The sequence below is a fragment of the Sorex araneus genome, chromosome 6, assembly GCF_027595985.1.
Source record: "Sorex araneus isolate mSorAra2 chromosome 6, mSorAra2.pri, whole genome shotgun sequence".
Lineage (NCBI taxonomy): Eukaryota > Metazoa > Chordata > Mammalia > Eulipotyphla > Soricidae > Sorex > Sorex araneus.
The window spans coordinates 36,797,084-36,809,240 of record NC_073307.1 but is presented as its reverse complement, the minus strand read 5'-3'; the positions used below and the strand labels follow the sequence as shown (position 1 = coordinate 36,809,240).

The 12,157-nt window shown below is 48.2% G+C and overlaps 1 protein-coding gene across 3 annotated transcripts in view; it reads left to right on the top strand.

Moving 5' to 3' along the window:
* The first annotated feature begins 1,327 nt into the window (after positions 1-1,327).
* The window catches only part of SNX24 (sorting nexin 24), a 140,569-nt gene continuing 129,739 nt past the window's right edge, over positions 1,328-12,157 (top strand). For 2 of the 3 annotated variants that reach the window (XM_055141553.1, XM_055141554.1), the window contains exon 1: positions 1,328-1,483. In XM_055141553.1, the coding sequence (XP_054997528.1) occupies positions 1,424-1,483 (60 nt within the window). In that variant the 5' untranslated portion in view covers positions 1,328-1,423. Of the gene's footprint in view, positions 1,484-1,812; positions 1,976-12,157 lie in introns of those variants that run through there. The other variant, XM_055141555.1, reaches the window with a different exon arrangement.

The window sequence follows — 12,157 nt, the reverse complement described above, 5'->3', positions numbered from 1 at the left end:
ATTGAGAGACTTATTGTTACTGTTTTTGGCACATCCAATACGCACGGGTAGCTTGCCAGGCTCTGCCGTGACGGCTCGATACTTTGTAGCTTGCCGGGCTCTCCGAGAGGGGCGGACAAATCGAACTCAGGTCGGCCGCATGAAAGGCAAACGCCCAACTGCTGTACTATCGCTCCAGCCCAAACTTCAAGTAAATCAATAAATTTCAATATAGTCAAAGTCCTTAGAAGCTACAAGCTGGATGGACCCCAGACTCATTCGAAGCATACCAAGTTCCTAGCGCCATCCATCCTGTCCAAGGGGCTGATGATCAGTCATCCCGGCGCGCAGGTGGGTACGTGCTGAGCGAGTATGAGGCATCAAAGGGCCTAATCTGGAAGGGTCTGCAGCGTCCACATCCCGCGGGTTCGTCATGCGAAGGGCGCGGTTACACCTTTTTCCTATAACGAAACAGGTTATAATGCTTTTGACAGGGTGCCATGACCCACAAAGTTCAAGGGCACTCCGAGTTAGGGGTAGCAGTTTAGCCTGAAGCCGAAAAGCGCCTGAGCTGACTTCTCAGTGACCCGGGAGTCCCCTCTTAAGTGCCTGTTCTGCTTCGTGCTACAACATAATATGGAAGAAAAGCAGCATTGACAATGGTAACCTGATAATCAGGTTTCCTTAGCAGGGTGACTTAATCTTTTCAGGTATTAGATACTTTGAAGTGGTTTAGGTTCGGCCGGAGGTTAGTTCTGGTCCTCGCCACGACACCCCTGCAGTCCCCCAATTTCTCGCTTTCCCCCACCGCTTGTCTTCTATTTCCTTATAAGAATTCCTATATTTTCCTGTGGAAGAATTCCTATTCAGTTCCTTGGAAGCAAGACTAGGACTGGGGCCAGAAGCCAGATCTCGGATCTCAGTGACGGACTGTGCAAAGCATTGGGAAAGTCTTGGTAGCAAGTTGGGGGGGGGGGGGGACGGGGGGGAGTGCGGTTCACGGTTGTCAACTTCTGCCACTATTCCGAACGCAAATCCCACCAACCCCAACAAAACCTGGATGCTCCCCGCTTTTTCTATTCCCGACTCGCATGAGCTCCGCGGGCTGAGCGAGCAGGCCCGCGTCTGCGGAGCCCGAGGGGCGAGGGAGCCGGGGCGCGGCCCAGTCCCCGGCGCGGAGGCGCGCACACCCCCTTTCTGCACACTTGGGTGTGCGGGCGCCGCCTCCTCCGGGCCCAGCTGATCTCCGCTGCCCCTTCGGCCCGACCCACCTCGCGCCCCGCGTCCTCGGCGCCCAGCACCGGCTCCCGGGGACCGCAGCTCGGCGCAGCCCCCGGGGGCCCCGCCAGGCCGGCGAGGGGGCGGGGCGGCGGCCGGGGGCGGAGCGGCGGCCGCGGCGTGAGCCCGCCCCCTGCTCGTCCTCCGCCGGCCGGCCGGTGCGGCCATGGAGGTCTACATCCCGTCCTTTCGCTACGAGGAGAGCGACCTGGAGCGGGGATACACGGTAGGCGCGCGCCGCGGCCGCCCGGGGCCCCGCCGGCCCTTCCCGCAGCGCTGCTCCCGGGGGCGCCCCCCGCCCCCGCCCCGCCGCGGCGCACGGGGACACTCGGCCGCCTCCCCTCCCCCGGCCCGGAGGGAGGACTGCGCCCCGGCGCCGTTGTCAAGGCAACGGGCGCCCCCCGCGCGGACGGGCTCCGCGCGGCCGCGGGCGCCGGGGCACCCCGGCTCGGTCCCGGCGCTCGGCCCGCGCCGCTGCGGGCCTCCGGGCCGGAGCGCGTGCAGCCCGCGGACGCGGCGCTCGCCTGGCTCGGCGCGGTGCCCGGGATGAGCGGCGCGCGCGCCTGGCACTGCTGCCCCCGCCGCCCGGACCCGGTGGCTTCATAGAGGCTGGAGGTCAGCTGCAAGTTGTGCCGGCTTCATTGCCACCAGGGGAACGGGCTACTTTTCTGGTCTTGTTTATTGCTTTTCAAAGCATCCTCCGTAGCTGTTAGCCACGGTGAGCCCCTGTGTTTGCCTTTCGGTGCTTGCCAAAGTTTCTAGCTGTGCTGTGTTTTGGAATGGCAAGGTCAGGGGCAGCCTGAGCCCCTCCTCCACACCTGGGCTAAGGGAAGAGGAGCAGTGAGGAAGCCCTGGCCCCTGAGCTTCCGAATTGGGGGAGGATGCGGAGAGGGGGGCTTCGAGTTAGTAGGACTGTGGCAGGCTTCCCAGGCGTTTGGACATCTCTCTAGTTTTTGCTGGAGGAAAAGCTCCTGGCTGGTAGCCCTGCCAACACGTGTTTGCAGGAGTTCAAGGACAGGTGGGCTCCGAGCAGAGGGCAGTGTGGGAGGACTGTTGGTTACCCTTTGCATCACTCACTCGGGGAACCCAGCCAGGTTCCAAGGATTTAGTTGAAACGTTTCCACCTGTGTGCTTGAAACAGCGTTGACTCCAAGCTCAACTGGGAACAGTCTTTAGAATCTCGCATGGTCATCAACTCTCAAAGGAGGATTTAGAATCCAGTAACAGTTGGGGGGAAAATATCCAGAGAGTTGTGTCGGTTGCTTGAATTAAGAAGACTGCCAGATCCAAGTGTTTCCAAATAGGTCCTCCCAAGTCCTTTCCATGGAAGGAACCTGAGTAAGCTCAGTAGTGGTCCTTTATTTCAAGAATCATTTTCCTGTAAATTTATTAACACTTGGGGTACACAATAAGTTAGAATTAAATTTAAACCCATTCAAAGTATTTACCCCCTAGAACACCCAGGTTATCTTTCCTTCTTTCAAGATCTCACCTCTCCTCTGTCAACATCAGCAGTTAGGGAGGCCCCGTCTGCCTGCTATCTTGATATTCTGAGATATGAAGATTAAAAGGCTGCTTGTTCGAGGTCTGGGTTGTGCCAGGATTGTGCTGTGGTTCACAAGGATCATACACAGGAACTGCAGCTTGCAAGGCACTTGGTTCTCTGCTGTGAGCTTTATCTGCCAAGTCCCTTTATAAGTCAACTTCAGAGAAGAACCCTAGCTCATTCAGATTGGTAACCATATTGTTAAGATAATTTCTGCAAGTGACTTGTTTTTTCCCTTATGAGATTGTGAAGCCTGTCTTTGTACTCCGGGCAACTTTTTGTAGTGGTACAACAGCTTATTTGTTCAGCCAGCATTTGTCTACAGTCTGTTATGTGTCTATTCTAGATGCTAGGAATATAGCAGTGAAAAATATTTTATCTTTGAGGGAGAAAAGGACCCTAGAATTTAAAAATTCCGCCTTTAATTTCCTAAGGAAAAAAACTGATAAAACAGTGTAGAGAAGTACCTTTTTGACTTTAGAGGTTATGTTTGTGTTTTAAATTGAAGAATTTTTATCTTACATTCCAGTAAATTCAGTGACAAATTTAAAGTACAAAAGGGTAATTCTTCCTGCCTTCTAAGCCCATGTTCTCAGAGATAAAATGAAGAGGAGTACTTTCTTAGGAACTTTACCTCTTACAGTATAAGAACATAAGGTTTTTCTTTTCCTTAGTTTTTGTGCCGTACCCGCTGTGCTGAGGGGGTCACTCCTGGAAGTGCTCAGCAAACCAGATGCTGTGCTGGGAGGCATTGGACCAGGTTTAGGTTTAGCAACATGAAAGGCAGTGGCCCGAATCCTGTTCTGTCTGGCCCCCTGGTCCTCCCCCTCCTCCCCCGCCGCCCGAATAAATAGCATGGACCAAGAAGAAAGTTCAAAGAACTGTGTATGTGGGAGCCCTGGGTTTGATTCCTGATATGACCTGATCCCCTGAGTGTCATAAGCTGGGCTCTCCCATTAAAAAATAAACAAATGGCAAGATTTTACTATTGCTGCTATCCTGCAGCTCACAAGTAGCCCCACTGTGTCAGTGTGGATAGTTTTGTCTCATTAGGACCAAAGTGGATCTTACACAACAGTAGTGCCCCATCGTATGTGGTCTCTGGTCCCTCTGACTGGCTTTGGGCATTTGCTTATAAGATTTTAGCTACTATGACAAATGTGGAAATAGAACATCTGCGTCATTCTACCCTCTGTACAGTCTAAGTCACCTTCCAGAGAAGGTATTACTTGGCTCATTTTACCGTCTAAACATTTGCCGCAGGCCTGCACTGTGGGGAGTGGGGGTTGTGGGACAGAAAGTTGTTCCTGTCTTTAGCCTACTTGGCCACGGGAGAGGAACAGGGGAAGGAAGGGCCCCCCAGGTCCTGATGTCAGCGGAATCCAGAGGGAAGGAGCTGAGTGGGCAGCTGTGCTCTGCCTTAGGGTGCTGAGGGGGGGGAGGGGTGGTGGTGAGGGATGAGGAGGGAGGCTGGCTTTTGAAATCTGATTAAGTTTTTGCTGGGCTTGTGAATTCTAGAAAGAAGAAGTGCAGGGCAAGATCTCATGCCGGGCACAGGCATTTTAAACTCTCCAGATTTACCCTCCACAAAGGGGACCGGAAGGTTTTTAATCATTTTCCTGTAGGAAAGAACAGAAGAGGGTATTGGAACAGGTTGTGGATGGACTCAGATATGACTTGGTGGAGAGGTTCTTCTCTACTGTCCTGCCCTGCCAAGAGCTTCTTTTGTAATGTGGTGCCACAGACTCTCAGTTCCCTGGCGGCACTCTGCCCCCCCCCCCCTCCCAACTCCAGGCTTGGCATCTCCTACAGACCCCCAGTGCCTCCCCGTTAAAGGATAAACAGTTGTTCCTTCTACCAAGTGAACCTGGGCAGGGCATGATTAGGGGCCAGAGCCAGCCCCTGCGGGTCATGTGGTTAAGTGCAGGCAGGATTTTTAAGGAACTGAGGGATTGTGCTGTGATTTCATACCAGACAAGGTAAGGTTAGCTCATGCCATAAAGGAGTGTGGACTTTAGCCTCGGGCCATGGAGTCCCTGGAGTCTTGCTGGCCTTGCTGTTTGTAGAATAGGAAGTAGCATGCTGAGTCGTGCATTTCAAAGCATGGCCTGGAAACCCGCCCTGGGTCACATGCAGAGATGCTTGCAACAGAACCAGAAAGGAGAGCACTGAATTGGGCAAGTTGGCAAGGGAAGGAAAAAAATGGAGGCCTGGATCTTCAGGGCCACTTGATCAGATGTGAGGCAACAGGGTGACCCTGAGGAAGACAGGTACCATTTACCAAGGGGAAGCTGAAGGCCTGGGTGAAAATGGACAAGGGCTTCATTTGGTTTGAGGGGCTTGTTGGGGTGGGCGCTTTGATCGCAGGAGTTCAGACTATCCAGGAGGCTGGGTGGGAGGTAGGGCTCCTTGGGCTGACCTTGCCCATGCAGAAAGCAGAAAACAGGCGCTGTTCTCAAGAAGAATGGGTGGAGGGAGGAAAAGGAGGACTGAGGGTGAAATCCTCGCATCCTGCTTGAGGAAGAAGGAGACTCAGTGTGAGGGAGAGATGAGACAGACACTGTCCTGGAGGAAATACTGGAGACCGAACTTCTGTGGGGAGAAGGGGGGCCGTGGGGCCCCTGGTTCCCAACTTTAAGCCTGGAGTTAGGGTTGAGGTAGCAGCACACATTTGAATGGGCTCAACTTTGGCTTTCTCAGTTGTCAAAACCTCCGCATTGATTAGTTTTTCAAGTTCATTTTAACTCTGCTATTGACTCTGAGGCTTACGCATCTTTTTTTTTTTTTTAAAGGGAGATTTGGAATCTATCACTGATCTTCTTAATTACCCTGCTTTTCAATACATAAGGCAGCTTCATTTCTACATGATCATAGTATTGAAATATGCGGGAATCTTTATTGATTTAATGCTTTATGGAGTAAATACAAAAATAGAACAATACGATGGGCCGCCATTTAGCCATTACTCACCTGCCAATATTTTACAGTTCTGTTTTTCACACCGACTCCTTCGTTTCTCACCTTTTTGAAATTCTGAAATTTTGAAAGAAATTGAAGGTAATCTCACCCATAAATATTTACTGAATACCCATAACTTTCTATTAAGCATAACCAGAATGTAAATGTTATCATAAAATTCATAATACCTCCATACTGTCTGATTCCAGCTGTGGTTTGTTTTGGTCGAGGGGAACAGCCACACCTCGTGGTGCTCTGGCGACTGGTGGCATGGCTTGGGTAACCATGTGGTGCTGAGGTCTCCTGCATGCAAAGCCTGTGTGCCACCACTAAGCCTTCTCCTTGTCCCTCCTTTTGTCTTTTTCTCTTTTTTTCCAAACATAAGCAGGCTGTAAATAGTTCCTTGGAGTTGACAGTGGCCTGTGGGAAAAACTGTTACAGCCATTTGTCCTTTCTTTGTGAGTACAAGCCTGCAAAGGACACAGAATCCCTTCCCCCCTGGTGTCCCTGTAGATTTCGGGGTCAGCATGCTATAAATCCTACAGCATCCTGAGGAAGAGAGGGCTTTTCTCCTCCTCTGTTGTGGGCTTCTCCTCCACTCCTGCTCCCACTGGGCCAGTTCTGTGTGGGGGTTGGCCGACGCGTTCCCGAGCAAGAAAGGAGCAGTCCTCTGAACTGGGATTGTCAGGGGCATCTCAGGAGCAGGGTACCAGGCCTGCCCATTGCTGGCACTTCCCCCAGCACAGTGGGAGAAGGGCAGAAGGACAGCGAGACCACAGTGTCCACAGCGGTGCCTTTCAGTCCCCAGGCACATCTGGCTTGAAGGGGATCTTTGTTCAGTAGGCCAGTGCTGGCCGGGTGCCTCACTCCCAGCAAACCCAGGGCCCAAAGACACTCTAAGTGGTATTGAGCGATTAAATCAAACCTCTGTGGGATATGTTTCTTACCCTCAAAGACAAGAAAAACCGTGTGAAAATACTCTCTTGGCACCTTGGCAAGTGGGATGCTACATTCAATCAAAATCAAAGCAGGTTCTAGAGGTGATTTCTGCAAATAGGGTTTTTAGAAGTGTGGGGACAGAAGTTTGTCTTCATTGAGCTGGACCTACCTTTTCACCTTTAATGGGATTTTTTGGGGGGGTGGGGGGAGCACTGAGAGTGACCTAGGACACACCCACCAGTGTTCAGGGGTTATTCTTGGCCAGGTAAGAGCAACCCCTAAGTTGGAGGTTGGCCATATTCAGACCAGCACCTCACTCCTCACCTTTGGTTTTTTTATTTTCTGATTTATATTTTTTTAAACAGACCTTTGCCATTGAAATAATTTTAGATGAGCAGAGAAGTTAAAAGGTTTGTATGGAGAGTTTCCTACCCCTCTCTTCTGGTTTCCCCCATTGTTCACATTGTTAATATTTGACATCTCCATAACATTGTCAACACCAGGAAGCTCTCTGGGACATTGCTGTGGACTTAGCTCCAGACTGTCCTTGTAATCCACCCCTTCCACTTTTCCCCTTTCTGCGCCAGGACACAATCCAGGAGGCCATATTACATTTTCTTTTGTCTGCTTTGATGTAATTGCTATGTCGTCTAAATTGTAGCACACTGTGTATCAGAAATGAGGCAAACCTGCTATTAGAAACAAACCTGAATAGAAAAAACAACTTTTGGTTGTTTCACAAGCTTTCTGGGTATTATTTGCTGTTTGACAAAAGTCTGTTTTATGTTTTACCAGTTTCTGATGGAAGCTGACTTGGTCTGGTGGGGAAAGGCAAGATAGCAAGACACAGCGTCTCCAGCTGTTTTCTGATGTTTGTTCAGGACTTAGTGCTGGCTCTGTGCTCAGGAATTACTCCTGGTGGGCCGTGTGTGTGTGTGTGTGTGTGTGTGTGTGTGTGTGTGTGTGTGTGTGTGTGTGTGTGTGTGTGTGTGTGTATTTTGTTTTTTTAGCTTTTCTGTGTTTGTGGTGCTAGATGTCAAACCCAGAACTTTACACATACAAGGCATGTGTTCTGATGCTGAGCCACACCCATGGACCTTATCATTTTAAGTAGATTCTGTCTTGAAATTTACTCTTTTTAAACTCTTTAATGGATATCAGTAATATAGACAAAAGTCTGAGAGAAATATGTATGTTAGATAAACTCTTTCAGATACTTTGAGGAACTGTTTTTCTTTTTTTTTTTTTCTCCCTTCCAAATGCCCCTCCTGTGGACTTATCACTAGTTAATAATATTAAATGTTTGCAGGAGTGTATCTTGGCTTTTATATGCGTCTTGAAGGATTTGTGATCCACGACTCACCAAGTGCCACCCCAAAAAGACCCTCTCCCTATATATAGATCCCAACCCCACCCCTTATTTCTCCCTGGCAACCACCGTCCTTCCCTTTGTTTGGGGCCACACCAAGCAGTGCTTGGAGGCTACACCTCAGTGCCCAGGACACACCAGTACAGTGCCAGCGAGAGAACCAAGCCCCCCAGCACGCAAAGCCTGTACTCTGCTTACTGAGCACTGGGATTCTTCCAGCTGGCATTCTTTATTGCAACTTCCAGACTGTGCACACCCTGCTGGTTTTATTTTCTAGTCGTTAAGAAAAAATATGTATTTTTTTTAATTCTTCTAGATCACCAGTGAAATGTGTTTCCACGAAGGATTAGGATAGATTTTAGAGGCCATCAAGGTACATTTTTGTCATGTCCCATCCCCCTCTGCATCCCTCCATTTATAGGACCCGTCGGGCTCATGCTTGACATTCCTGTGCTGGTCTCCAGGTTTTTGGTGGAATTTAGATGCTTAGATTTTTAATGGTATTTCCTGTTATTTTACTTCGTTATTTTGCTTTCTGGGTTATTTCTCAGTTGTTGTCTTCCCTCTCCCCTCTTGCAAAAGTATCCCTGCATTGTAGAAAACTTCAACCTGTGTAGCAGTAGGGAGAGTAATGACCTTTAATGACCTTTTACTAAGCTCCACAAGCTCTAAGCTCATGGCCAATGCTGTTTCCTGCCTTTCCAGTGCTCTTGGAACACGTGCTTTGATTCATTTGAAAGCAAACTTCATATTTCTCTCTGTAAGTACTTTTAGTTTGTATTTTTGAAAATAGGTTCCCCATCGAGAATATCATCACAGTATCATTACCACAGTCCCCTAAAAATAAGTACCGATTCATCAGAGCATTATAAAGATCAATCTTTCACTCTCCCCTTTTTTCCCCCAAATATGGGCCCCACTTTTAAATGCAGTTTGTTTTGAGTTAGGATTGAACTTGGGTCGACATAATGTGATTGCTTAATAGATCTTTGCAGTGTATTTAAGTACTTCTTCTTTTGCCTCTTTCTTTTCTTTGTTTTGTTATCATTTTGTTACACCAACTATGCCATTTGGCCTATAGAGTTTTCTTTTACTCTGGATTTTGCTGAGTGCATCCTGGTGTGGTTATTAGCATGTTCCTTGTGACATGCATAATGAGAAGATTGAAGCTTGATATCATTTTTCCATTCGATTTGTGCCACTGGGAGTCACCGAAGAGTATTGCCCAGATATGTTCATTCATTTAGCAGTGATTTCTGGTGCAACTCCTTTTTATTGACCAGCTTGAGGACAGGTCTAGAGCAAAACTGGGGTCTCATAAACCAGTTAGTTACTAAAGGGAGACTAAATGTTTGACTATATATTTTGAAAGAATGAATTGATTGACTTCCCAAGATCACAAACTGATGGTGGTTAGCCACAAAGGCTTTCTTTACAACATTAAGGTCATTATGAACTTGTGAGTGTTTGTGTTCTTGATGTGATTTGATACCCTGTAGATATCATTTTTTTATGTTTCTGCCTGGGCTAGCACAGTGGTTGGGCATTCGCCTTTCACGAGGCGGACCCGAGTTCGATTCCTCTGCCCCTCTCGAAGAGCCTGGCAAGCTACCTAGAGTATCGAGCCCGAGAGGCAGAGCCTGGCAAGCTGCCCATGCATATTGGATATGCCAAAAACAGTAACAATAAGTCTCACAATGAAAGACATTACTGGTGCCCGCTCAAATAAATCGATGAGCAATGGGATGACAGTGATGTTTCTGCCTTGCCTTTGGCCATTTCCAAGTTTGGCCTTTTCAGATTAGAGCCTGTGTCTTTAGTGTAACCTTTGTTCTTTTTATAAATTTTTTTGTTCCATTGTTTTGTTCCAATTTAACAAGTACCCCTGATGCATCCCCCTTTCCTGCCAGACAGGTGGGACAAACCACTTCTCAAATGCTTCCTGCTTGCTTGTAGAGGAAGGTTACACTTAGGGGCCATGGTCTGGTCATCAGGTATGTGCATTCTTTGGGTTTGTGAAGGTTTCTACATCTTTACAGGGATCCACATTTGGAATTTTTAATGATAAAATACACAATAAATGTCAAATGGGAGGACTTGTTCTTTTCATTCTTTTTTCCCTGTTCTCTCTTCAACTGTGTCTTCTTTATTCCACTTTAAAAATCTTTTTTTTTTTTGCCACTCAGCAGCTTTGGGGACACCTTCAGGTGAGTCACAGCCAACTAGCCCTAGGGTTCACAGTATGAGGACCAAGGGTATCGTGGCTCGGGAGCATGTCTGGTGATGTTTGGGGCACCCTTTCGTGTGACATATTGGATCCACATTAGGAACATACAAGGAACACACCATAGCAGTTGTACTATCCCTCCAGCCCCCAGGAAATCTCAGTCTTTTAGGTGCTGAGGCTGATAGAATAGCACATAAATCGCAATTTACTTTCTCATATTATATTCATCAGAGTGTCTTCATTATTAACTTTTTTTTTTAAGTTGGCTTCTCTTGAATCCTTTTCTGAAGACATGGTCTCTTGACTACCCCCACTCCCATTCCCTTATGTTGTTTGTTGTTGAGGTGTCTGTGGTTATCGCCTATGTGCTGATGTGCTAGTGATTGCACACTCCTTAGGATGTTGGCGATCCCAATGGCAGTGTCACCAGGTATTTAATATTGGGGGGGCGGGGAGCAAATGAAGGACTGAGTTTATAGCCTCACGCCTGGCAAGGCCAGTCTAACACTGAGCTATTCCTGGGAACTGTTTTGTTTTTTTGTTTTTTTTTTTTTTGAGGGGGGGCACAGAGGGGGAACCTGCCAAGCAATGCATAGGAGTTCTGGATGGCCTTTCCTGACAATATTCAGCCAGCCAGGCCTGATGATGGAGTGCTTCTCGGGCCCATGGTGCTGGGGGCCACCAGGGCAACCCCACTGGGGTGCTGCAATACCAGGTGTAAAACTTAGGGCCTTAAGCATACAAGGCATTGTCCTCCTGGTCCTTGAGCTGTCACCTGTCCTTGAACCTTTTATCCTCCAAGTGTGTATGTGGGGGTGGGGGGGAGTAGAGAGGGGTAACATGCATCGAATCCAGGGCCTCACATTCTCAACTTTGCTAAGCGACATCCTTAGCTCCAGAAACATTTTTAAGAGGGCTTTGTTCTTGTAGTTGTTTGAGATACCCGGCTAGGAGTCTAGGGATACAAATTCAAAATTAGTTTGATTTGTTTTCTGTCTTACAACCCAACAGTCACTAGTCCCACTTTATTTTGTTTTCTTAGGGTTTTTTCTTTGTTTTTGTTTTTTGTTTGTTTGTTTTTTAAGGCCCCACTTCCTGTCTTAATACTCATCGTATACTTGAAGCATGTCAGATTTTGCCTGCTGCCACCTAACTTCCTTCATTTCCTCATCCCCTTGCTCTCCCAGCAGCTATGGTTTACACTTTGAGCTTGAAATAAATATGTTTCCTATTCCCTTTCTTAGATTCAACTGTAGTCTGTTAAAACGTGTTCTTGACCCCTGGTTTTGTCTCAAGTGGCTGGACATGCTGCATCCACCTTGTGGCCACAGTCACTAACCCCCAGAGGGTGTCCCTTACCCCCATAGTGCATATTTTAAATGGATTCAGTGGGTTAGCAGGTGTCTTTGTGTGCCTCTGTGACCATGTGTCTTTGTAATGGGTTGAGTGGCTTTCTGGATCAGAAGGTCAATGCACTTTAGTTTGAAGGGTCAAAAGCCTTCCTTTGGGCAATCTGTGAGCGGCTTCTTGCCCCTCCAACTTGCCAGCCCCTGGGTGTGGTGTGGGCTCCAGGCCAATCTGATAGGGAGCTGGGGTATCTCCCTGTACTGCCCGCCTGCCTGCTTTGCTTGCTGCTGTGCTGATGACTAGATTGGGCAGACTCGTAACAATTGATAACAAAACATTGTTGCCAACCCTGTGTGGGCATGTGTGTGTGTGTGTATGTGTGTGTATGTGTGAGTGGGTATTTGAAATATGCTCACACTCTTGTGAATTTTTAGTCAAAAGGTAAATAGATTACTCAGGTGTTCATTTTATAGCCCTTAATCTAAGAAAGAATGGAGAAAGAGCAATTTAATAG